The sequence below is a fragment of the Sardina pilchardus genome, chromosome 23 (genome assembly GCF_963854185.1).
Source record: "Sardina pilchardus chromosome 23, fSarPil1.1, whole genome shotgun sequence".
Lineage (NCBI taxonomy): Eukaryota > Metazoa > Chordata > Actinopteri > Clupeiformes > Clupeidae > Sardina > Sardina pilchardus.
The window spans coordinates 19672111-19698647 of NC_085016.1; the positions used below are offsets into that span (position 1 = coordinate 19672111).

Below are 26537 nucleotides of genomic sequence, written 5' to 3' on the forward strand. Positions count from 1 at the left end.
GATATTTCTGCAGGGTCTGACCGCTCGACTCCTGGGCCGCCTTCTCCAGGAGCTCAGCGCTTTTGTGCTTCCGACATGCACACTTGCACACACGCACACACACACACACACACACACACACACACACACACACACACACACACACACACACACACACACACACGGATACATATGCACAACACACCTACGCATGAACACAAAGCAAATGCACACACACATCCATAAGCACAGACTTGCCACACACATGAAACATGCACACACAAAGCTTCTTTTCATTCCAAGGGACCGACACAGGGAGGTGGGGGCGTGTGGCTACAGTAGGGTCCAATAGTATATAGTCCAACAGACATCTTCATTTCCATTCTATCCTCCTCTATCTTCTCTATCTCTCTCCCTCTCCTTCTCTCTTCCTCCCCCTCTCTCTCTCTTTCTCTCCCTCTCTCCACCTCTTTCAGTCGCTCTGAATTCCCTTTCTCCCTGGTCCCCCCGTCTCAGCTGCCACATCCAAACGCTCGCTCATTTATTACAGGTCAGGGAAGCAAAAGGAGCCGTTTAAAAGGACAAAGTGCCCCCGCCACCTCACACTGCACCCCCCCCCCCCCCACCCCCCCGACCAGTTCCACCTGTGTGGTGGTGGCCACACACTACACACACACACACACACACACACACACACACACACACACAAGGCTCACAGTCTCTTCCCCCGTGTTTTAGCACACATACTGTATGTACTGACTTGGTCTTCTTCTCCCCTTCCTTCCTCCCTCTGTGTAATCCATCATTCCTGACTTCTTTAGTTCCTTCATTCTCTTCTTTCTCTATCAAAGTCTCTCTTTCCCTGCATCTCTTAGTCAAGTGCTCCTAAAGACACACACTGATAGAAACAAGTACAAGCTCGAATGGTTCAAGTTCAAGTACAAGTACAAGTACATGTTTCCTATTCTGAGACGACAAAAACAAATCAAACGAACGATTTAACCTGCACTGTTGCTGACTACACATATGCTGTACATGTTCACTGATTTAATTGGGCTAGTGGTGTTAGCTCATAAAATGTATAGTTATACTACCAATAAACGACTTAATTCACTTGTGCCAACTATCTGTGCGTAGGAAAAATAAAGTGATTATTTCTTTATGGAAAAACACTCATTATTTCTGCACCTCAAACATTTTATGAGGATAAATGTTGCTTTACTTTATTTCTCCTCTTTAATTGCACTAAAGGGAAACAACAGTCACACCATCTGGCCACAAACAGAGCCTACAGGGAACCAAACACGCACCCTGACCACTCCGCCAAAAAGCCGGGATTGTGGACTATGGAGTTCAGACCGTATATTCAGCACTCTCTTATTGGTTCACATGAATCAGAAGGGCCGTGTCACTTATTAACTCATTAATCAGGTAATCAATTATGTTCTATGACATCAACACTGGCACCCTGGGCAGCAGCATTCCCAGAGTCCCCAGGAGTCTTCCTACTGTGTGTTTACACAAAGCTTCACACACACACACACACACACACGCGCGCGCTCAGCATGCCCGGCGCTTGTAAAGAGAGATGGGAAACATTTGCTTTGGATGCACAATCATGCTTTAATCCCCTAAATAATCACCTAATCTCGCACGACCGCAGCGAGAGGCGCTAAGCTAGTGCGGCTACGCTTTCTGCGCACGCCAAGACGGGCAGTCAAGATTATAAACACCACCACCACCTCCTCCTCCTCCTCCTCCTCCTCCTCCTCCTCCTCCTCCTCATCCAGTCCGCCACACATCTCAAAGCAGTCAATATCATGGGCCGACATGCTGTAATTACCCAGTACACGCTGATTAGCGTGGGACATTTCCAGAGACAGCTTACAAGTAGGGGACAAAAGAGCCTCCCTCTCTCTCTCTCTCGATCCACACACACACACACACACACACACACACACACACACACACACGCACACACACACACGCATGCACGCACACACACACGCACACACACACACACACACACACACACACACACACACACACACACACACACACACACACACACACACACACACACACACACGCACACACACACGGCACCTAGATGACACACTTGACATGCATGTGGTCTTTACAGCGAGTGAGCGGAGGCCTTTGGCAGCTTGACGGCGGTGTCAACCTGCTATTAGCCTTATTGTGTGTACACAAAGCTCAGCGGTGTGGGGGCCGCATCTGTGCCACTGGGTGTCCTCCCTCACCAGTAATGAGGACCGGTGGGGAGCTGTGCCGATTCCACTGTTGTTCTAATGCCTCTTGACATACATGCACACAACAAGGAGATGGAGGAGGAGGAGGATGCTTGGACTTTGGGCTAGCTTCACAAAAATAGACTTTGACTACGGCTGAGAGAGTGCAGTTAGTCAAACTTCAGATAGACATCTAAACTAAACCCGTTGCACAAAGCAGTTATAATTATTTTCTATCTTAAGTGGGAATATGTTGCTATGAGTTCTGGGTCGAGGCACTTTTCCAAATCAAGTGTGCCCTTCATAGCAGTCGTCCTCAAGTCCTCGGTACAGACAAGAGAACACATCTGTTTTGGGATGCCAGGGGGAAGCACAGGCAGTGCAGTGCACTATACAGGGAGGTGGGGGAGCAGGTGATCGCTAATACAAGTGGATTTCCGTATGGATGGCCGATTATACGGCGTGGCAATTCTAATAACGCGCACACCGGTGATTATGGCACCGGGGCTCAGTGGGGAGGTGCTGCAATAAAATCAGCGTGGATTTATAAGCCTATGAAAGGAAACACTGGCTCCATTGATAGTGATGCCTGCCTCACCTCACAGCGAGCGAGTTATGGCACGGAGGAGCAGCAGGAAACGAAGAGAGAGAGAGAGAGAGAGAGAGAGAGAGAGAGAGAGAGAGCGCCGGGTTGACATTAATTTAAAACCGAGACACACTGATTTTCACAGACATGGATGCCGCTATCGTGCAGATATGATGGCTCATAAAAAAAAACTAAACTAAATAGAAGCGAACTGAAACATTGCTGTGAAGAATTTCCTTGTTGTTATTTTATTCAATTTCCCCAAGGACATGAAAAATAAATGCTCTCAACTCAGTCACTGTCTGTGCCTTATTGCCTGAGCAGACCCAAATTATTCAATCACCCGGTTGTATATGTAACATACAAGTAATGTGTCAAGGATGATGAACGCACTGCACGGATACCACAGTATATTATGGATGGAGTGTACATGATGTATGAATGGAAGTACTCCAATGATGTCTTGTCATTATTAAATGCTGGTGTGTAAACACATGTAAACATATGCAGCCCTTGGGGAGGCTAGCAACAAAAAAAAAAAGCAAGGCTAGTATTGGCAGGTTGGGGCATCTGGAGAGAGACGAGAGAGAGGGATGAAGAGAGGGAGCGAGGGAGGGAAGAAGGGAGGGAGGGAAGAAGGGAAAGAGGGAAGAAGAGGGTCCCTAGCCAGCTCCCAGCGCTACCCAGGGTGGTTGGGAGTAGGGGCTGTGGTGGTTGGGGGGTGGGTGGGATGCAGTCGTTTCTGAGAAGAATTACAAGTGGTGGCGAAAAACAAACCCCTCCGGCCGCTGAAAAGAAATCCCCGGGGGGCTTTCGCTTTCGCCCGCCCGCCCGCCCGCCCGCCTGCCTGCCCGCCTGCCACACAAGCGACCTCGCGAGAAAGGCAGCTTGGAGGATTACAACTCGCCTTATTGGTTTTTCTCCTTTTCGCCACGAGAGCTGACAAAGCCGAAGATGCTGTTCGGTTTCGAGGCATCAAAGAGGAGGCCGAGAGAGAGAGAGAGAGAGAGAGAGAGAGAGGGAGGATGACAGCAAGAAGAAGAGAAGAGCAGAATAGACAGACAATGAGAGAGAGAGAGAGATAGAGAGAGAGAGGGAGAGAGTGAAAGAGAAGAAAAAAGATGGAGAAGAAAAGGGAATGACAAAGAGAGGATGAGAGAGTTTTCAAAGGAGAGATGAGCAACTGAAAGTCTCAGCAGTTTTTTTTTTCTTGTCTTTTTTTTTTTGTTTTGAAGTCGACATTTGCTTTGGCCGCCCATAACCCTCATGTCTGCCCCCCCTCCAGGACTTGGCACGAGACGATTCACCCAAATCAAAGAGGCCCATTCTCCCCATTAAGCATGAGGCAGACAGAGGTTAACCCTCCTTCACGACCCACCACGGGAAGAGCGAGGAGGAGAGGTCACCGGGAAATGGCGGTCATTACTGCGGGTGCTCGAGCTGAATATCCCTTTTAGCCTTGTTCTCTAGCCGGACAAGTGGAACACTGAAAACCTCTACATGTCGCCGTGTCTGTGTAAACATTTAGACAGTCACTTATGCTCTTGAAAAGAACCACTTTGTCTGGGCTTTTGTTGAGACACAAACTCCGGCCCGGTGTTGATAGAGACGTAGGTCATCTCCGCTGGCCCCTGGAGAGGGAGAGTGGACGTCATCGCACGCATCGTCCACTGCTCTGACTCTCGGCTCCGGACCGTTCGAGCATTGCTCGCTGAGGAGGATTCCTCTGCAAGGCCTTTAGACAGACTGTCCAATTAAAATGCAAGTGCATTGTTGTGTGCAGGGAGTCTCAGCTTCCCCCTGCGGACCCAGGCCAGCACAAGGTCACTTGCACTTAAGGAGCCAAACGAGGGCTTGTGAGAAACATTTAATTACGTGCGTTTCATTGATTGAGGCCATTTCGCTACCCACTGCCATGCCTCGGAGACCACCAGCCTTCCCCGGCACTGCTGTTAATTGCATACTTTTTCCATTACACACTAACACACCTGCACACGCACACACCAACAAGCATGCCCGCACACACGCACACACACACACACACACACAAACAAGTGCCTGCACACGCACGCACACACACACACACACACACACAGATAAATATATGCAGATGATCAATTTAACATGCATCATTATCAAGGATTCAATGGTCAACCCGTTTAATGCTGTCCATCACGGTTATGGGAGGTCCTTTACACCTTCATCATTTAGACCCCAACTCTAATGCAAATGATTCACCACCAGAACTCCAATTGGGAGTGTGTGGCTGTGGAGCATCAGTTAAACTGCCCGGACCATTCACACTTAGTGCAATTTGTACGAGGGGCCGCATTGACGTTTTCCTGGCTGTGACTCCTAACCTTGCCATTGTGAGGTTCATTGTAAGGGGGAAGACTATTTCGGACTGCAGCCGTTATACAAAGAAAAGCCTTACTTCAGCCTCTGGAACTGCTGGCAAGCTCGGCTTTGACAAACAGTACCACGCCATAAAAGATGAGCACAGGGAGGCTTTCCTGATGAAAAATCGTCTGTCTAGACAAGAGCGGGCCCGCGGATCTTAATTACCAAGAGATAAATTCTCATTTCCTTTCGCTCCTATGAACTCGCCAACGAGGCCTAATCCGTGCCAAAGCTGATTAATAATTTGATATTGGTATTCTTCGGTTGACCACCAGTAATTTCCTTGAGAACTCTTAAATGTCATCACGGCCTGGGTCAAATTTAGTGCCATCTGCCTCCTGATAAGAGAGTGGCAGTGCATAATGAGGACCATTAGGAAATCTGTGCTGTGCTCCACAAAAAACCAGGGGAAGCACTAAAAAACAGGAGGGCGAGAGAGGTTGTTCAACAAGCCGCCTTTTGTAAATATTACTGCAGAGTAACCGTTGCGAGGATGGAACTGGACCTCGATTGAAATATACACACTAGGGGACCCACCGGGGAGTGTGTGTGTGTGAGAGAGAGACCGAGAGAGAGAGAGAGAGAGAGAGAGAGAGGAGAGAGAGAGAGAGAGAGAGAACACCACGATAATGTCAGGCATTGGCAACAGTCAAGAAGCATCTCTATTCTGCACACATAGCATCCCGAGTGAGCGGCATAGCTCACATTCTTCAGCAAATTTGCATCACAAATATGCTTCTTTGCAGGGATTTGGCAAGCTTAATAACCTTGACAGAGGACGGCCTCTTTCACTCGGCCTCTTAACGTGTCGCCTCTGCGTCCTCTTAATTTGGTCATCTAAAAGCAATTCAATCAACATAATGTTCCCCTCTCGGGGGTCCCCATACTTGATACCTGCCAGAACTGGTCTTTTCATTATGGTATCCACAAGGGCACTACTAAGCCATCTCTGGGAAAAAAGTACCCCCCCCCCCCAGACTCTGGGACCAAAAGTCACTTTACTAATTAGATGCTCACACAATTGTGCAACTTTTGAGAGAAATGTTTCATTAGTTGGGCATGAGATCAGATAATAACAAGCTTTGGGATTAAATATATTCTACAATTATAAAATGAATGTTGGAAAATGATTAAAGAGACGATGATAATGTAATTAAGACCATAAGGTCTAAACAATTGCAAAAAGAACATCCAAACAAACAACATTAAAATGTGAATAACTAGACATGATTATAGTATTCTGAGAAAGATCTCGATAAATCCACCACTTGGCCAAGACTTGACCACAGTGTTTTGTTTATGTGTATGTTTATGGTATTTGGCAGCCGCTTTGTCCATAGCGACTTACAGTAAATAAACACTACATTATATTTGTCCACTGAACTGTTGTAGCCCCATAACCTCCTCTTTTTTGGACAAGCCACTCACTGACCATATCGGTTTGATTTGTGAATTAACATATTCAAAAAAAACGCTGACAAAGCCGCCCTCGCTCCCACTAGATATGACAAAACACGATTCATAAGCGGCCAACGCAGGGCTCGGGTCTTTCTTCGCAGTCGATATGCATAATGAACAACATGTATGAGACGCAGCGGGGAAACAGTGTGGGGCCCGCTCGTATCTCGCGGAGAGAGTAGAAAATATTCGCTCGCCTCAGCGTGTCTCCGTTGAATACCACCATCGTGTGGAGATGCACCGCTCACTCTGTCAATCGGCAGTGCCTGACAACTTTCCCCTCTACATCACGATATAGGCTACTTGTCTATTCCAAATGTTAGTAATGTCAATACGACAACTGCACAACAGAAATCAAATCAAAAAGTGCAAAACAATTTGCGCGTCAGGTCACTCTGTCCCATGATATGACAAAACAGCCTATGAGGCTTTGTTCAGCGGCAATAAAAGCCGACGTTGATGAGTCTAGCCCTTGTCATTTATCGTTTATGATCCTGTGGCATAAGTGACATTTCTAGTTGCGTTGGGCTGTAATTTACACTGAATGGTGGCAGGTGGCATTTCATTATCATCATTTGTGTGCTGTGGCGCACGGTGTCACCCGAGCACATCGAACAAGTAAACTGACCAAGCTCTAACAAAAAAAATGCATTGGCGAAAAGACACTTGATTAGGTGCCAGTAGCCAAAGGCACCGCATTTACCGTTGTGCAGTGCTGTGGCCCTTCTCCAGAATGTCAGGGCAGCCCCTTTACCCAGTCTGAATTCAGGGTCAATGTGTATGTGTCATATCACCAAACTAAGCATACGCAGGTCACGATAGAGTGTGGTCCGTGCCAAACACCATGCGCAAGCTGACTGGCACACGGCTGTTGAACGTTAACGTCCCAGTCGAGTTTCCCGGTGCTGTTGACTGAGACTTGACAGGGTGTGTATTTCGCAGTTCGGTAACTTTTATACGACAAAAAGGGAGCCAAATGAGCGACCATCTGTGCTCTCTTGGGACAGAACATTCCCTTAGTTGTAAGTGTGAAATGAGCGTTGGCTGAACGCCTCAGCTCGGACCGTAAACAAACACCTTGCGCACAATTGTCACTCACCTGACTGTGAAGCGCTCAGCCAAATCATAGACGAAGTGATAAAAAGGCAATGAAGAAAACGGGGAAGCTTCATTTTGCTCAGAAGATTCGACGATTGTAACTCCCTTTTCTCACATGTCCAGTAAAGTATCCCGTTTTTCGCGCGGTAATAAAACTCAGCTTGCTTGTGTCCAGTGCGCAATTCTGATTGTCACATGTATGTCAGTCGGATGTCGTGCTTATGCTTGTGTCTCGGTAATCAATGCAAATAAAGTTATTGGAAAACCGTATTTGTTAGTTTCCACTGCGCCTATGGCTTCGTCTAGATTGCTAAACTGACACTGACATTATTCTTGGCTGATTTCGGCACGGAGCGACCGTTCGGTGTCCGGGCACACCTCCCCCGAATGTTTCTTGCCGCCCATCTAACGAATGATTGGCTATAGGAACAGGTCCTTTCTTGAAATCCCCACCCCATATCTCTGTTCGTCGTCATTCATTGGCTGATTAGCTCATTAATGTGTTAAAATTTCTGCTTTTGCGTGCCACGACACCTGCTTCAAAGTGAGGAGCAAACTTAGAAAACATTTCTTCACTAAGATTTTGTGGTTGCGCTTAGGTGCAACAATAGTTCAAGCAAACCAATCTCTCTCTCTCTCTCTCTCTCTCTCTCTCTCTCTCACACACACACACACACACACACCCTTAATCAAATCGTAATAGTATGCAAATTGACACTCGAAAGTAGCTATGGCTGCTTTATGATCAGAATGGAGACAACTCAGTTAATCCAGGACTACATTATGTGAGCATAAGGCTATTCGATATTTTCAGAGGTCAATTCGTTTCAAATGCCTGCCTCACAAAACACATGTATCAACGTGCTGCAAAGATTATGTAGTGTATTTAGAATATAGCCAATAAGTTAATCAATTGAAAAGTATACGAGTGACTCGACAGGTGTTTCAAAAAAGTGAGTGGCCAAGACAGAAAATGAGGTGTAAATTGCATAATTTTCATCCTATGGCCGCTAGAGGCCCCCAGGTTGCAACTGAATTTGCAGTTGATCTATCAGTCTTCCTGCTTAGTAGATGTGTAACACTTGAATATCACCATTGCATCTTGTGTATTAAGAAGAGCGCCAAAGATAAACATAGGCAGAGGCATGAGGTGTTAACATTATTATTTTTTTCTGGAGCAGTCGAATGTAAGCTAATTGCATTTCGTTCATTATCATGTAGTGTTGAATGTTATTGTTTATCACGTGTTTTGAACATTATAGTTTCCAACAATGCGTTATAACCAGAATTATTTTAAGAATAAAAATAAAGAAATAACTTAAATGGCGAGCAATGGGTCTGAGGTTTACTGACAAGCTGCATGTTCCATTTTTAATTCCATAATGCCATCTAGTGGCTACAGAACGACCTAAAGTTTTAGCGTCTTGTAGAGCTCTAGACCAGTGGTTATCAAACTTTTCACAATGAGTACCTCCTCCACCACTATGACCAGCATTTAAATACAGTAGTGTAGGCCAATTTAAATATGTTTTACATTATACATATCGTTTTTCATTGTTTTTTTAAATTTTTTTTTTAAAGAAAGATAAAAAAAAACTAGTTTAAATGTAACGATTTTTCATATATTTTTATACCATTTGAAGTGATTATTTTGTCTTCAAACATCTTGGAGACTCCCAGGGGTACCACAACAGAGAGTCTGCGTACCACCAGTGGTACTCGTACCACAGTTTGAGAACCACTGCTCTAGACAGCCAGAGAAGTGTTCTGCACTTACTCCTATGAATAATACCAGGGTTTCCATAGGCCTATGGATTACCTCAATCACTAGCTCACCCTCAAATATTCATGTCTATAATAAGATACATGTAGCCTATAACTAAGAAATGTAATGCCATCAGAAGCCTATGTTTCCAGGTGCCTACTTAACTGGTGAGGGGTATGAGGACAAATATTTGGCTGCCTACATCAAGGCTATATAAGCTAGCGTCAGGTGCAAAACAATCTTTAAATTTCCTTTTGAGGTTAAGGTCTTAGGTGAATGACTGAATCAGGTAAATTAAAATTAAGTGTAGTATATTTATAAAAGCATGCTAAATACATACAGGTTGTAAAAACTGTGGGACTATACCTCATTGATGAAGTTTACGTCATGGGCAAAGAAGTATAATGGAAGATCAAGAGGAATAAGAGATGGGTTTTGCAATTTGCAAATGCTGTAATACTCAAAATATGAAGCCATATTAATCCTATTTGGTATAGTAAGACTAAAAAGACTTCCCCATCCTCCATGAGGATGACATAATATCACTACAGTATACAATAGTACAATATTACAGTACTATAGTATTATTGCTATGGAGCAGATTGCAGTAGAGCAGTGCTAACATAAAATATAAGTTTATAGCATTACCACCAAAAAGGGATACAACTTCCATCTAGTAGGACAGATTTTTTTTTAGAGTAAAGCTGACCACAAGAAGACCGACTGCCTAAACAATAGTCAGTAAGAATGTCCCACTAGACTCTTGTATAAACTGTGTATGTATGTATATAGCCTATGTAAATATATTATTATTTTAGATGTTAGATAATTGTATGTTATTACTGACATAGGTATGAATAAGCTACACCTTATATCGCAGAACTCAGTGTATTCACATCCCAAAGTACAATGTAACAACTATGTTGTGCATTATTGAAATGTGGTGAACAAATACTGTATGTGCCGATGTAATGGTTAATATTGCTACAATGCTTGTTACAACACTCTGCCAACGGGCTTATTTCTTCTGATAAAAAATGATGACAACCCACAGTTAACCATCTTCTTAAGGCTGTTCAACCTAGATTTCTCTTTGCTAATGGTGATTGTGTGAATTACATGTTGAAATGTGAAATGTGGGAAAATGAATGGAGCAGAATATCAACAACTCATGGAATATCATGGAATCTCATGTATAAACCTCATAATCACAATATTGTCTTATTCTGAAAAAGGTCAAGTTCACATACTGTAAAGTCAATGACAAAACTACACCACTGCAACACATCATATTACCACAATGTTATTGTGGCAGAAAACTGTACCAACTTGGCCCCAGCTGTGGCGCAACTGGCTGGGGCACCTGCACTTCTCGTCAGCGACCCCAGTTTGATTCCTGCCCCGTGGTCCTTTCTGGATCCCACCCCAACTCTCTCTCCCAATCATTTCTTGTCTCACTCTCTACTATCCTGTCCAATTAAAGGCATAAAAAGGCCAAAATATATGTATAAAAAAAGAAAACTAGACCAACTTAACCCATAAAGTTTTCGGTTAAAAAATGTTTCTACCAGTCCTACTTAAATTATCTTATAATAAACACTCTAAGTATTGTTAAAATAGTTAACCTTTATCAACCTTTAAATGGTTAATCTTCGTTTCGGATGTCCAGTCCAACAAACCTATATCATTGGTATTATGTATTCCTGAATTGGTGGTGATGTGGTCATGAATGGTCATGAATCATTATTCCATCCTTCAACGGATGTAGATTGAACAAGGTTTCATTTCATATGAGTCAAGGCCTTGACAAAATGTTTACCCTGCTTGTGTGAGACTACCCACATACAGTGTGTGTGTGTGTGTGTGTGTGTGTGTGTGTGTGTGTGTGTGTGTGTGTGTGTGTGTTTATTTTTAAACCATGCAGGATTACAATAAGGATATGAAGCTAATCACGATTTGCCTTCTTCACGTCAATGTGAATTCATCTGTTATCCCTCCCTTAATCCAGCTTTTCCCTCAGTTTATAGCATTTCTTCAGACTTTCATTTTAAACTGCCACATCTATGACCATTTTCTGCCACTATCATTACTATAGTCTTGACTGAAATTGATGGCTCCCTTCCACGAATGAAAGAAAAACACTCGATTTTAAAATGAAATAATTTTAATCTGACACAAGTAATCAACATTCATCATTGTTTCCATGTTTACTGCAAATTAGACTTCGATTTTGACTCTTCATTCAACAGAATATTTTAAATAAAAAAAAACAAGTGACACTGACAACAAATGATAGTATCCGTCCCTTGTCTTTAGAGGCAATCACTTTCAACAAATGCTTTCTATAGCTCTGAACAAAAGTCCAATTGCCATCTCAGGGTTGAAGGGTGCCTTCCACAGACAACATGCTTCAACTCTTTCCAGAGATGACTCATAGAAGGTCACTTCAGAATAGCACACTGTTTCTTCCTTAACCGTTCTTGGGTGCTTGTAGCTGTGTGTTTTGGGTCATTATCCCATTGGAGGACGCCTGCGACTGAGAGTGAGTTTCCTGACACTGGACTCAGTGGGCTGTATTCCCAACTCATTTCCAACATGGCTGTGTAATTGACTGATCAGTTCATTCCCTCATTCTCCAGCTCAAGCTGCATAATGCATAGTATTAGTGGCTGCCGCATAATGGCTGCTGTGCCTCAGCCATGTGGGTGATACACATTGGTGGTGGTCACTGGTCAGTGAGGATCTCCCTTCACGCTACAGATGTTGACATAGTCCAATACCTGTTGTTGATATGAGACAAACAGGCAATTGCTGCTAGTGCTATGCACTGTTTCTTCATTGGAAAGCCAACATTTTCTATTACATTTCATTACTTAAGTACAATATGCAAGATTTTCACCTTTTCAAAGGCAATTTGATGACAAACGAACTCATAATAGGCAAATTTCACCCTCTACTCTCACGGTTATTGCAGCATCTCTGACCCCACCCTCATCGACTCAGGTGGGGGTGGGGGGGTGGGGTGGGGTTGCTCCCTACATAGGAACCATGCACTGTCCCTGTTTCCTGCCACGAACTGGACATGCCTGCTATTTAAAGTGTGCACTTCTGACTATGGTTAGTGTGATATACCCATTTGCCTAATGAAGACCCAGTAGGGTCGAAACGTTGCTTTTTCACATGAAACGGGAGCAATTTATCAGTGTTGCAGACATTATATTCCTTTCCTAAGCTACTCTCCATTTGTCCTGCACCTGCAAGGTGGGATGTGCACACAGCTACTTTTCTTGAACATAGTGTGACATACCTTCATAGTTTGACCAGCAGTGCTCCAGTGGTTCATTAAGATATATGATGCTGTTTATTTCACTCTGGCATGTGATGTTTCAACTCTTACCTTTCACTCTAGGAGATGGCTTGTGGGGGTTCAGGTTAGCTCTGGCATCATTTCTGTTCATGCAATGGGCCATAAAAAGAGGAAAATGAATAGCATATACAGTAGTTAAATAGCATGTACAAACATGTAGAACTACCATCTCAAGGAGATGATTTGTCACTCAACACCTCAGCTGTCGCAGGTGACAATTGGGCTCCAACATAAGGTGACCAGACATCCCCATTTTTGGTTGCCTGTCCCCTGGAAAATACAGAAAAACTACCTATGTCCCCATTTTTAGAAGAAAAAATCAGGTTGATAGTCAAACTGAAAATGTCCCCGTTTTTTCCACATTTTTGAGATCATGTCCCCGGTTTTGGTCTCGGACATCTGGTTATGTTACTCTAACAAGGCCTCCTTCACATGCTTTAGAACGACAGTAAAGCACTGTGTGTATAAGCAGTTACTAAACATGTTGAATTTGATGTGAACCTGGATAATTCCAATTTGACAATTCTCTTGCTTTGTACTCTGGTATGCAAATTAAAACTTTGGATCTCAAGAAAAGGTAATCTCTTAGGCTAGGCAAATTCAAACCCATCAAGGCATTTCCAACAATAATTGCTTGGCTAATATAACCATATGACCTAATCTAACCTTCTATACGCAATAATTTGCAGCGGCTAATTTTATAAAACATTCCCTGGCCCTCGGCTGTTGGCCCACCCTGTGGCCCCGGTACCTTGAATCGATGCCCTGATAGTCAAGAAAGGGCATCGTCCTTTTAACGTGCACTTGCTAAACAGAAGCCCATTTCAATGGTTCTTATCTCCCTTGCATGTCGTCATTAACTCAGACCAAATGTAATTGAATCCAATTTAGCATGATTACCTAACTGTTGCTGGAGGCTCTGAAAGGACTCATTCACTGAAAAAGCAATCAGCGGGAGTTTCCGCAAATGAGGAATCATCAAAGATACTCATGCCCGATAATGAACTTTTATGTTTTCACTCCCCGCAGGGTCCCAACGCACGTTCCACCGACCATGCCCACCAAGGAGATGATCCACTTCACCGTAGCTTGCTTGGTTTAATGGCATTTCATACACAGCTGGAATGGACACAGAAATCAGGATTGAAATTTCCATCACACCTTTTTCAGTGTAAGCATACAGTATGTTAGGAATAATATAGGATGATGATTAAGATTAACCATATCATAAATGAGGGAGGAGCCTGAATACATTCATTAACCCTCATCTTGTCCTTGGGGTCAATTTGACCCCAAGCCATGTTTAACATCATAAAATATATGGTTCACTTTTTTTGTTTTGCTTCAAGTTTCATGACTTTTCCTCATTTGAAGGGTACAACAGAGTAAACATGAAATTTGCACAAAAATATGTTTCCAATGTCCTGTAAAAAAAATAGTTACGTTGGTGGTATTGGGGTCAATTTGACCCCATTTTTATGAAACATGAGGATAATGAATATTTGACACATTATGGATATTATTATTGTAATAGTATGAGAACATGTAGTTATTATCATTATTGCATTTACAAGTACATATTACATATAAGTTATTTTGGCAGGTCTGAAAAAGTCCAAAAAGTCAGCCTTTGGGCTGTTGACACTGGATTGCCCATATTGCCAGCCAGGGTTCCAGGGTTCATAAAGGGGTGTGGGGGGATGGGATTGTTTTGTAGGGCTTTTGATGGTGGTTATTACACTCTTGTTAAGTACCTACCACAAAAAAAACTGGGTAAAAAAAATAATTTTAATCATTTTTTGAGAGTTGTTTTAGCTGGGGTCAAATTGACCCCAAGGATAACGAACGTCGGTAAGATTTGAGGACAACATGAGGGTTAAAGCAACACAATGTAGTTTTATCACCTTGAAACCTTGACCCATTTTCAAACTCATGTTGACGATGCACTGACTGATAATGGGCAAGTACTGCATGTGTGATATCGTAGACTACCGTATTGTCAGCTTTGATATGTTGGTTACCCCCTTATCACTGGGTACCCATGCACACTGACAATTGATGGAAAGGTATGAATACAATTAAGATGTGTAGATTTAACAACTTGGTATATGTTGAGTTGAACAGTGTTGCATTGGGAATTAATAACTTGACTTAGCCAGAAATTATTGTGTGGTGACTGACTGCAGTTTTGCAATATCCACAGCCGACTCTATTATTAGCTATCATCAAACCCATTTGTATGTGGTGTCCATGGTGTCTTTGAACTTCATCCACTCTGATGATAAGATTCTAAATTAAAATCTCCCACAGAGATGGCTTAAAAAAAACAGACTGGCAAAACACGGCTGGTATGCTCCCAGCTGTGCTACAGTATGTACAATTGGACAGACCCAAACAACACTCCACAGCAAAAACGATTGTGTAGGCCTATAGGAACAAATATATCTACTGTAGCCTGTTTTGTGCTTTGTACTGTACCATTATTAGTAATGGGGTAATTTGTCTTCCTCAGTGATGGAAACCAGGGATCAATAGATCAATAGCTATGGCTTGTTTTGTTGCTTTTTGAGGATAGGCATCAAGTTTAAGTGCTGTTCTACCTGGACTAATTCTGGACTCTAAATCTCGACTGTTAAAAATGACATCATTGCATTATAGGTTATAAATCTTTTGAATCATAGGTTTGATAGTCATTATGCAGATAGAATAAAAGCCTTCAAGCTTTTAAATATACTAATTTAATGAATCAATATGTTTATGTAAAGGATTATAATAACATAAAGATAGGTACAACAGCAGCATGATGAGTGGGGAACAGTACTGTCTGATAGGTAAATGTAACAACGTGTGACTTGTTTTTGCCCATTCACTACAAAGTGACCATCTGTTTCTGCTCATGCATAGGTATGCAATTTGTACCACTGAAGTATTATGTTTATGTAAGGGTCATTTGAAGATAATCTTTTCCACTTAGCAGACCAGTCGCACACAAACAAAAAACGGATAAAATCCAGAAACATTTTGCTTTGATTGATTGCATTTGAACTCGGCACAAAATTCAATCTTCTATTCCTTTCATGGCGATAAAAGCATGAGAAAGTGTCGCCCAAGGATCACCCTGTCGCCACCCTTCTAATGAATCTTGAGCCCTCTCAAAGCCCTCGGACATTTGAATGCACTGTAACAACAGTGCACTACGCAGCAGGCCACAGCATAATGCAGCATCAGTCGCAGCATGTTACCACTGAATGTTTGGGTGCGTTTTATTGCCTAGTTTTACACTTTGGTTTGAAAGGAGCGGTCCCTCTTGAGCGTTCCACTTGAATGCTTTGACTTGAGGACGCCCACACAAAATTAATGGTCAGCATGACAACAGCGGGCTAGTCTTTGCATGTTAATGAGTCAGAGCAGGAATGTTGTCCATAGGAATTGCTTTACATAACATTTGTGTAAATTATGCCACCATATAATACCATATAAATTATGCTACCATTTTATGTAAGCTACCTGATGCTGCTGTGAAAATGTGCAAGTAGGCCTACAGAAGGTTAACTGGAAACCATAATAATAGATTTCAATTGCAAATGTTCAATAAGAGAGTGTCCTTCAGGCAATCTTTAAAAGGTTATTATAGACACAAATGGCAATATAACATAAGTGTATTGGATTTGCAGAGTATGAGTTAAAGTTGCATTATCAGTTCTGAATGGCTTATTCAGAGCATTAGCCCATAGTTTGTGACCATGACCTTCCCATACAGACACACTTTGTGTGTACTCAGTGTTTAGAGGTTGCTAAAAGAGGTCTTTGCATCTGACATTTTCAATAAAGCAGACCTTCAGTAAAAGGGTTCACCAAAGGGTGTTCTCTATGGATACAATATGGGGGAACATATTGAAGAGTGAACCAAACCTCAACCCCAACCCCAGAATTCCCCTTCCAAGCTCCCCGTTTTCAAATGTAGTCGTTTTGAGGATGGTTTTGTGGTGGTAGGAACCATGGCCACATATTTTAATGGGTGTAGATGGGGGTGAGGACACTGGGTGGCAGCATAAACATTCAAGCAGCACGCTCATAATTCACTGTGATCTCCAGCAGCATATGTTAATATACGGAATGTTGCCGGTATGCCCAATAATAATAATAATAATAAAAAGCGATAGCCCACCTCCATTGATATAGAGAATAAATTAATAATGGGCAGATAAATGGTCATTATCGTGATAGAATAAATAGTAGGTTAATTACGGAATAATGTGGTAATGTAAAGTAGCGTACAATTGAATTATATTGGCTTATAAAGTCAAGTATGAGTATTATCGTATAACCGCAGCCGTCTACTTGAGTGCGCTATCCTTGGAGATGCGCAAATTCGAAGGTATCGTTTGTTTTTAGCGTGATGTTTGATTTTGTATTTCTCTTTTTCAAGCGTCCGCCATAATTTTGTCATAGGTTAACGAGGGCGCGTTCACTGGCGTTATCTCATTCATCACTCCATGATGCAGCGCGCTCATTTGCTCATACATTCCCTTGATGACTAGGACGTCAAAGTCTTCACCGAAGCGCACGCTGTCAGTGGAGTGTGCAGTGTTGTTTGCCTATATCCGACCGCCTGCAGAGACTCGTAGTAGGCAGGTGGACTACCGTGCTGTATCAATTAGAGAGTGGCGCTTCAGAGAGGTGAAGCTTAGTTGATCTCGCTCTTCAACTATTTTACTGGACTTCTGGTTATCTCTGATCACGGGAGTAGGCTTGAACTTGACCGGGATAGGTTTATATCAAGGCTGCGTTGTAACAACGTGAACTGCGTTTTCCACTTTTGTCACGGAAACAATCTACCAGTCTGTGACCCCATGTTCGTCGTATTTTACATTATGGGGAACATGGAAATGTTTTAGCACCTAGTAGCGATTGGATAGGAAGTGTATATTTATTTCTTTTAAGTGGGCTGTTATATGGAGAACGATGGCTCAGGAATGCACGACATTGCCTTCTAAGTGTGCTCTTCTTCTTTTGGTCACAGGTGAGTAGCATTGAGACAAAGCTGCTGAAAAACATTAGGCTACTTTCATTCAAGTTATTCTTGCTTGTTACTGTATTATAAACATCGCGACAGAAACTATGTTATTCGCTTGACATAACAGTGTCTAGACATAACAAAGTGCTCATTTGTCCATTTTTCTAACACAGAAGAGATGCTTTATTTTTTCAGGTCTTTTTCATTGCTTTTGTAACGGGAAACCATGACACTGTTGAGCAACTTACAATATGTTGTTGGTAAACAACCTCAATATAGTGGCGCAGTCAAAGAGGCGCATGGCGGAATATAGTCTACGGGTAAAAAGTTAAATGCATGGTACGGGTCCCTAGAATTTCATTCCGTTGTTTCCACATTTGCAGTGTTAACTGAGTAGGTGCCATGATTCACACAGCGGTGTTCACATGGACGTCGGCAATGATTGCCAGTCCCTTTAGATAGCGAACCGAGGGTTTTGAACCAATGGATACGGTATTGTTCGAATGTCGATGGTGATGCATAGGTTAGTCCAGTAAGATCTGGTTTGGTGCATACAATCAACGCTTGGTTTAAGACAGTTGTAGTAACGTAAAGGTCATATGCGTACAAACACTCCCAGATGGCAAGAAGGAATGCAGCCTGTAAAACTCCCGGTCGAGGGAGGACTTCGCCTGGGGATCCCTCACGGTTATCATTGTTCAAGCCCATCAGCACCTTTTACCCCAAAGAGAGCAAGGCATCGACTTTTATTCCGTTTGGAGTTTTCTATTGCTCTCCAAAAGAACTCGATTTTAAATATGCCATTTATATGTGCAAATACTCACGGGAGTAGCTTATGGTGAGCAGAAATGAGCTGCTTGCATAATAAGGTTGAGAGTGAGACTGCATACTGGCATGACATTATTCACAGGAAATGACATGATCACTGTACTACTCTCTTGGTATGACACATATCCTGATCATTTTGCAGTGAAAAAGACTAAATGGAAATATGGTTTTCACGAAATAGGAGTAACATTATTTCAGCACTGGACCCATGGACATGGTTGCTCCTTCTTGCAGAAATACAAGAGGGATTTTTTAGGCTCATTCTGTACAAGCATGTCATGTGTGGCACAATTTAACTCCTACCAGGAGGCTGAGATGGATTAAAGAAAGTGTTCTTTTTTCCAGGGGTTTGGCTGTGTTCAGGAGGCCCAATTCAGTTAGGCTCTGCGGGTGTGCATTGTTAGTGTGTGCTGCAAATACCGGCAGCCCCATAATCCTAATTGATTTGCAGATTGATTGAGACACAGGGCTCTGAAGTCAATTACAGCAGCTGATTCTGTCAAATATGTAGGCAGTTGTTGTTAATGCGCAAACACGCATGCACACACACACACAAACAAAGACACACACACACACACACACACAGTATTAAGGCTAAGGTTTGATAAGTGGACTATCAAGATTGGCTCAGCATGTTGCTTGCCTTCTATAATCCTATTTACATGAAGTCTTCCAATTAAATTATAAATGTAACACCCAACCCACACCCATCATCAACTGTGTCAATTAGCCCACATAGATGCTGCATTATTGCCAATGCCATGTGCCTTCAGCTCAGTTGAACAGTTCCATTCCACTGGGGAAGGATCCAATCAGGCACAGTGGCGTCAAATGCCAGTGAAGATGTATAGCATTCAGACAACAAATTTCTTGATTGAATTTCCACCCTCCTCCTCCCTGTTTCCTGCCCTTGGCACACACCCCCATTACATCTAACCTGGTTTCACCTATCAGAAGCCCCTTAAATCACTGCTAATGAAGGACAAAGGAGCGAGAGAGAACTCGATGGCTCTGCGGCACAGGGCGTTTAGGTGTGACTCTGCAATCCTCTCATTTTATGGTCCGAGTCAATTTATCGTACTCCTGATTGGGCAAGCTGGACCTCTGTCTGGGTGTGCGTGTGTGCATGCATGTGCGTGTGTGGGGTGTGTGTGTGTGTGTGTGTGTGTGTGTGTGTGTGTGTGTTTACAAATCCTCTCAAGAGTATAGTGACAAAGCTAAACAGGAAATCAGTCAACCCTGTGTGTAATTCCAAATCAGCTTGGGACATCAACTGGAAACATGAGTTTTGCATGAGCAGTCTTAACTTGCTGAGAGAGGGGGAGAGAGAGTGGGAGATGCTGGCCATGCAGGCCCAGAGCAAGACGGGCGGCTCTTATCTGAAGCAAACAGTCATCGCATTCGAAAGCCCCACAGGAGGGGAGAAAGAGGTTTTTTTTGTTGTTGTTGTTTGCCTTTCCCCCCGGAGCCTATTTTATATTTATGTGAGATTTGTTTACGCTATGCAGATAAACTGCCAAGCAAGCAAGCGAGCGATGCACAAGAGACAGGGTGTCAAGAGTGAACTGGTGCAACGTCGCAAAGTGCCAGGACTGGGGAGAAAGATGACGGGCTCTCGACCAGTCCTCCTTCAGAATACCTCTTCTAGTAACAACAAAAGTTCCTTGAGAATCTCCGCACTAAAAGTTTCTCTTTCTAAGAAAAAAAGTGGCATTCTGTGTTTTTTGTCCTTGTTTGCCTTCTTGTGCGAGCTTCGTCAACCATGCATAATAGTGTTTACTATTCCACTGAATAAAATTTGAATACATTTTTTATGTGAAATAGCAGTGGATTTACCCCCGTGGACTCCCAACCACAGTCATTTGTTTTGCAGATTATTAAAATATTCCATGATGTGTGCAATTATAGCCTTCGCTGAGACCAAACGCAGGCACGCTGACAGGAACGATTTTTGTCTTTTTTTTTTTTTTCTTCCAGCCTACCAGGTCCTGTCCAGCAGCGCCTGCCATCCCCACTATGACTACATCATCTCGGAGCTCTGTCTGACCAAGTTCTCCTACGAGATGCAGGAGCTGGATCAAAAGCTCTGGTGCAGCTGGGACGACACTGTGGAGTAAGTGAATGTGCCGTCCAGGCGTCCACACAATAGCATGCCCTGTTGACCTCCCTCAGGGCTCACAAGACGACACCCTCGTTTCCAGGGATTTGTTAAAAAAAAAAAAATACGGCTTAGCCAGGCAGTTGAGGAACTGAAAGTCTCTATCATATAACTACATTGTGGCCTAGGAAAAAAGCCCCCCATGTCTGGGAACCGGCATGTGAAAAGATCGTAATGGGTCCTTTAATCCCTAAGACTTCATCTGCTTCTCTGGCACACTTCAGAATAAATTTCCCCAAATCTGGACGAAGAACAGACTGACTGTGCAGTCGACGTTATGTTCTCGTTCTCTCGTTCTCTCAGGAGCTCACCTCCCTCCTCAAAGTGCCCTTTAGTTTCAGCTGCTCCCTTGGACCACTTAATAACCTTTTCTATTTTAGCTCCTTGTAGTGATCTATAAAACATGAGGCTATTCAGCCAAATAGGAGCTGCCAATCAAGACAGACCCCCAGAGCACTGCAGTGAGATACCGAGTGTGTTCTCCATGCTCTTTGAGAGTGGAGACACAAAGAGAGAGAGAGAGGGGGAGAGAGAGAGAGAGAGAAAGAGAAAGAGAGCAAGACTTCCATGCCAGCGAAAGAAAGGAGAAAAAAGAAAGAGACAGAGGAATAGACTGTACCTGCAAACAAGCAGAGAGCTGCCTCATCCTGTTGGTAATTTCATTATGTAGCACAAACTCCTCATCAGAAACACAATGCAATTTCACATCAGACATCAGACATTAGAGTGGAAACTATTTGTCACGATAGATAAGATGTGGCGAAATTAGCTTGTTGTTGTTGAAGACACACCACTTCCATAAACACTATAGCAGAATGATTTCTAAACAACAGAGACGGAATGAAAATATTTGGGTGATCCGTCTGGATGTGTAGGACAGACGGATCACAGGCCCAGCTGTTTATTTACACACATGCCTTCAAAGTCCTTCTGAACAAGTCCATTTTGTTTTCCATCAGCGCTTCTGAGACGCTAGCCAGTCTGAAACAGACACAACTCCAGCTCTGTGAAATAGGAACATCTCAGAGAGAGTGTTTGGTCTGTGTTGCCTGCAGCAAGAATCACAATCAGAGATGCTACACAGTCTGTAGAGACACAGCTAATGGTCAGGTCAGAATCTGCATTTGTCGATGATTCTGTACTTTGCTGAAGACAATGCAAATGTCTTCATTGTGAGACAATTAAAAGACTATCTTATCTTGTTCTCACAGCGCTAGCTTGGCAAAGCAATTGCAATGTAAATTCAGATCTTCACAGAATTGAAGTGATCAATAACTGTTCAAAGGTTTTTCTGTGTGCAATGGAACATTAGTTATGCACTCTCAAAAGGATTTCAGCTTGATATCAGTGCAGAGCTGTGAAGATGTTATCAGATATGCCAATATCCTTTTTTGGTGTAAAGGTATTTTTTTTAACAAATCCAAAGCCAAAAAGACTCAGGCTTTTTCAAGAGCCGTGGGAGCAAAGCGAGATTCGAGAATAATTATAAATTCAAATGACAGCACGCGATATTGGCATGTCTTAAATCTCACACATTATGCCATCCACTTATTCTCCCATTCATTCCGTAGAAGCGATGAGAGGAAAGTGGGATTGGGAATCGTACACGATAGGCTTCTTCTCCACGTGCTTGGCTGCTTTTTAAGCCCCCTTATCATGTTCCTGAGAACACTAGTCCATGAGGAATGTTTATATAACACCCAATACATCCATCTGTGACTAGGACATGGCTGCAGATAGATCCGTGTCTCTCGGGCACGTAGAGGACATTTAACAGGCTTGGGGATGAGGGGGGACAGTTGTGGAGTGATGAGAGAGTTTGGTTTCCGGCTTAGGTCAGTTCAGTGAAAGGAAATAGATCGATCAAAATGTGCGGAGTGTGGGTAGTATTTAGTATGGGCGAACAAACAGCTTTTGTTCATCAACTGTGACCGGAGACTCCAAGACTTTCTTTTTTTTAAACTCCATCCAGGGGATTGTGGTTTGGATTTGGTTGCACAGCCTATTTGTCATTAGTGAATCGATCTTGCTGGCCCTCTTATCTGTGTCCAAACATTTCAGGTGTTTATTATTATGACAACAGAGGCTGTGCCGCGTTTGGAACATTTGATCACTCTACCACAAACGAAAGCCTGAGCAGCGCCGCTGTACTAATACACTTGAGCCGACACAAGTACACTTCACAGCCCACGAGGCAAGCAACTGGCAGCCACGCACAGGCAGAAATGTCAGTGGATGCCTGTGAGAGGCTATATATAAAGCTGCGTTCGGCTTTTCCCCAGGTCGTTCATCTGGGGGGAAATCTGCCTAGTCTTGGGAGTGTTGTGGCGCAGAAAACAAAACAGAACCCCTCTGATTGCTGCCATTACAGCTTCACTGGGATATTAAAACCGCCTTTTGTGCGCAAGGACTCCTCATAAATCATTAACTGTCCTTGATTAGCTTCAACTGTGCATGTTCTCCCCCCCCCCCTCCCACCCACCATACAAGAAAAGCTATTTCAAGGTGTTTTGGCTAGAGGCTAATAATGGATTAGTGTAAATTTCCTGTGTTTATAACTAATCACTCTTCCACAGGCCGTTAGCGACCAATTAAAACACGGCAGCACCTTTCCCGGAGTTTAGAAGACGAGTTGTGCCATTAATTCTAATCAAGATAGTATAGATTGTTCCTGCTGGTGCCAGTTCCATAGTGCTGAATCGCAGTCAGTGATTTCTGGTATTTATTCCCCTCACTCCACCCTACCCTCTCCATAACCCCCCCGACAACAGCCTGGATATAATAAGCAGTGTTAATCCTGCCTGTAACTCTATCTGCTAGCCTGCCTTTTTGCGTTTCATAGCTGAAGTTTTTTCCCTCTCTTGCTCTGTGACTATGCTATTTTCATACACATGAGAATCTAACAGTAACTCTGCCGCATGGCTAAAAATACAAGTCGGCACAGACAAAGTTAAGTGTTAGAGCTAGACTTGTCTGAAGGCAATAAAGAACCGCGCAAAGGGGGGCACTGGCTGGTAAGTAAATACCGGCTTCCACAACCTCATTTAAGAGCTACCTTGCGGGTAATAATATTGTTTTTGAAACCCACATGGGGAAAGAAAAATCATTGTTCCACCAAATCCATTCACAGACACAAACAGAGGTTATTAAAGGGATTATATCAAGGCTTAAGGCTTATAGTGCCGGCTACTAAGGTTGGGGGACATTCATATGCTTAATAAATTGTAAGAAACAATCATGGCCCATGAGGGACACTTGGAGGATTACATATCCATGCTGATGTCAGGCTAAAAAGGACAAGAATAAATGGCGCATAGCTGTTCAAAAGCTCTACATCTTTTTTTTCAATCCTTATGGGAGTTGTGGGAAGAAAATAATGGGATATTTAAATTAGATTTATTTATTTGTGTAGAGGGGGGAGACTAGACTTATGGGATCACAGTCCCCCTAGAGGTCAGTTGTCATTTACCATGTTTCTGAGGGACTTGTGTGCTGTCGTTGTTGTCGTCCTCCACAGGCTGTACGGCTCCCTGACCAACTGCACGTTCCAGATAGCCTTGTCCGTGGGCTGCTTCTGGCCCAACCAGAAGGTGGACGAGTTCTTCATCAACGTCCACCGGGACTACTTCAAGGACTGCGCCCTGACCGGCCGGCTGCCCCACGACCCGCCCAATCACATCCTGGGCCCCTTCATCGCCGTGCCCGTGCTCATCACCTTGCTCATGACTGCCCTGGTGGTGTGGAGGAGTAAACGCAGCCAGGGTGTCATGTAGATTTGAACCTCTCCGGGGTCCCTTCGTCCAGTAGCATGCCACAGGGGGCCTGCAGGAAACGGTCTCCCTACACATCCGGACTGGAAAGGCAACCCGATGCTTGACCTCTTGTCATCTAATCACAGTGAACGGGATGGAACGATGCGTTTGTCCTGCTGATGGGATACAAATCTGACCTAGTAATCTTTACAGATGGACAAGGGGGAAAAAAAGGCAATAGTTATACTACAAATCAAGCGTTATGTTACGTTACGTAAGAGAAGGACTTTGATGTCCCTTTGAATCTGTTCCCAATCTTCAACATAGCTAAAAATAACTGTAGGCTCATTACTGCTGGTGGTAGGAGTAGTATGACATTTCAACTCCCCAAAGCTGCTGATCGCCATTGCTCTATTTTTGCCTGTCCGAACAGCCCTCCCACCAACACCCCAGGCCCCCAATTAAAGTGCATTCTTGGCTCATTGCGCAGTGATGTTTGGCAGGGGTTCTCTTACTGACGACGAATACCAAAAAACAACACAGCTGTGGCCCTGGAAGAAGGGAGTCGCGCTATAGATCCACCGGAAAAGAAGTGTCCGGTCAGGACTGTCCAGTGAAAGAAGAACTAGCAACCCACGTCAGACGCATTTGGTGTTGACCCCTACATGTGGGCTACAGTGTGTGATTCTGGCTCAAGGCTTCCAATATTTTAGCTCAAGGGCCAATCAATCAACAATCAATCACTCATCCCTTGAATACTCTGGTAGGAATGTGTTTAATGGCTGAAACTGATTAGGGTACAGCCTGAGCAAATATTTATATGATTGTTTCCCATTTACAGAGCCAGCACTATACAGTATACAAACACCAAAGTTTTGTATTTAACCACAGAACAGCTACAGCAATTCACTCCATTTGACAAAAGTGTAAACTACAGGATGAGAATCGCTCACTACCTTTAAGGCGGATGTTGGTTGCACTGAAATGTTAGGTCTAGTGTTGTGTTCCTCCAGACTCTCCAGAGTAAATCCAGTCTATTCTGTTTCCTTTCTAATGTCAATTGTTAGATGTATACTGACAGCCAAATTGTGTGGTAGGATAAATGAGTCCTAACATAATGAACCTTTATATCTTGAGGTACTACACTTCATAAATACAAAGTAAAGGGTGAATTTCCCGGCGGCTGGATTATTCCATCTCGACAAAGCACACGGCAGCAAACAAAAGGCTGGTCTTCATTAGGAACGTTTCTCAGAGGAGGATCAAAAGACTGTTCCTCGTCCAGGAGCCTGTGCACATTGCATAACAAACCCGATCCTTCTGACAACTCTGCCGGGCCAGCCCTACAAAGCATCCTCACCTCAGCAGTCAACATCTGAATCACAATGAGGCGTTCGCGAATTTTATGTGTGCTCGAGATGACTGTGTGGGAAGTGATACCAACAAAAAACGCCCCCTCAGGTGAAAAGCGTTTGGTGTCAGCCCACATGGGATCGAAAAATAGATCTCTTCAATGGAAGGTCCAGAGGAGCTATTGGGAGCTTCCACCCTCGCATACTGAATACTTCCTGCGCCACCTCCTCAAAATGCATGCCTTTTTTTCGTTTGCGACAAATAAAGTCTGTCTCTGTTTGTCTCTTTACCCTGCTATCCTTTTATTTATCGCTGAGGGTTCCTTTTAAAAAAAGCTCTTCACTTTCTCACCACCCAAAGAGGAATTTGTTTAGCTGTGTGTGCCAAGGTTGTATTAAAAGCAGTCCATATCTGACACTCTTTGTATGAATGGCAAGGCCGTGTGAAAGTGACGCTCTCACATGACCTGGGGGTGGATGTTCGGAGCTCACTAACTTTTGCGCATTTAGAGCGAGTTAACAGAA

The 26537-nt window shown here is 43.4% G+C and overlaps 2 protein-coding genes across 2 annotated transcripts in view; one reads left to right on the forward strand and one right to left on the reverse strand.

Moving 5' to 3' along the window:
• LOC134070949 (receptor tyrosine-protein kinase erbB-4-like) overlaps window positions 1-7908 on the reverse strand; it is a 252134-nt gene extending 244226 nt beyond the window's left edge. Inside the window, exon 1 of the mRNA XM_062527490.1 lies at window positions 7775-7908. Coding sequence (XP_062383474.1) covers window positions 7775-7847 — 73 coding nt within the window. The 5' untranslated portion in view covers window positions 7848-7908. The remainder of the gene's footprint in view (window positions 1-7774) is intronic.
• Window positions 7909-17442: 9534 nt separating this feature from the next.
• Window positions 17443-26302, forward strand: ramp1 (receptor activity modifying protein 1). Its single transcript, XM_062528357.1, has 3 exons — window positions 17443-17928; window positions 20728-20863; window positions 24426-26302. The coding sequence occupies exons 1-3, from the start codon at window positions 17871-17873 to the stop codon at window positions 24679-24681; spliced, it is 450 nt and encodes a 149-aa protein (XP_062384341.1). The 5' UTR covers window positions 17443-17870; the 3' UTR covers window positions 24682-26302.
• The last annotated feature ends 235 nt before the right edge of the window (window positions 26303-26537 follow it).

Coding starts and splice junctions, on each gene's coding strand:
- ramp1 (XM_062528357.1), top strand. CDS start 17,871: ATGGCTCAGGAATGCACGACATTGCCTTCTAAGTGTGCTCTTCTTCTT. Junction 17,929..20,727: donor TCTTCTTCTTTTGGTCACAG/GTGAGTAGCATT, acceptor TTTTTCTTCCAG/CCTACCAGGTCCTGTCCAGC. Junction 20,864..24,425: donor AGCTGGGACGACACTGTGGA/GTAAGTGAATGT, acceptor CGTCCTCCACAG/GCTGTACGGCTCCCTGACCA.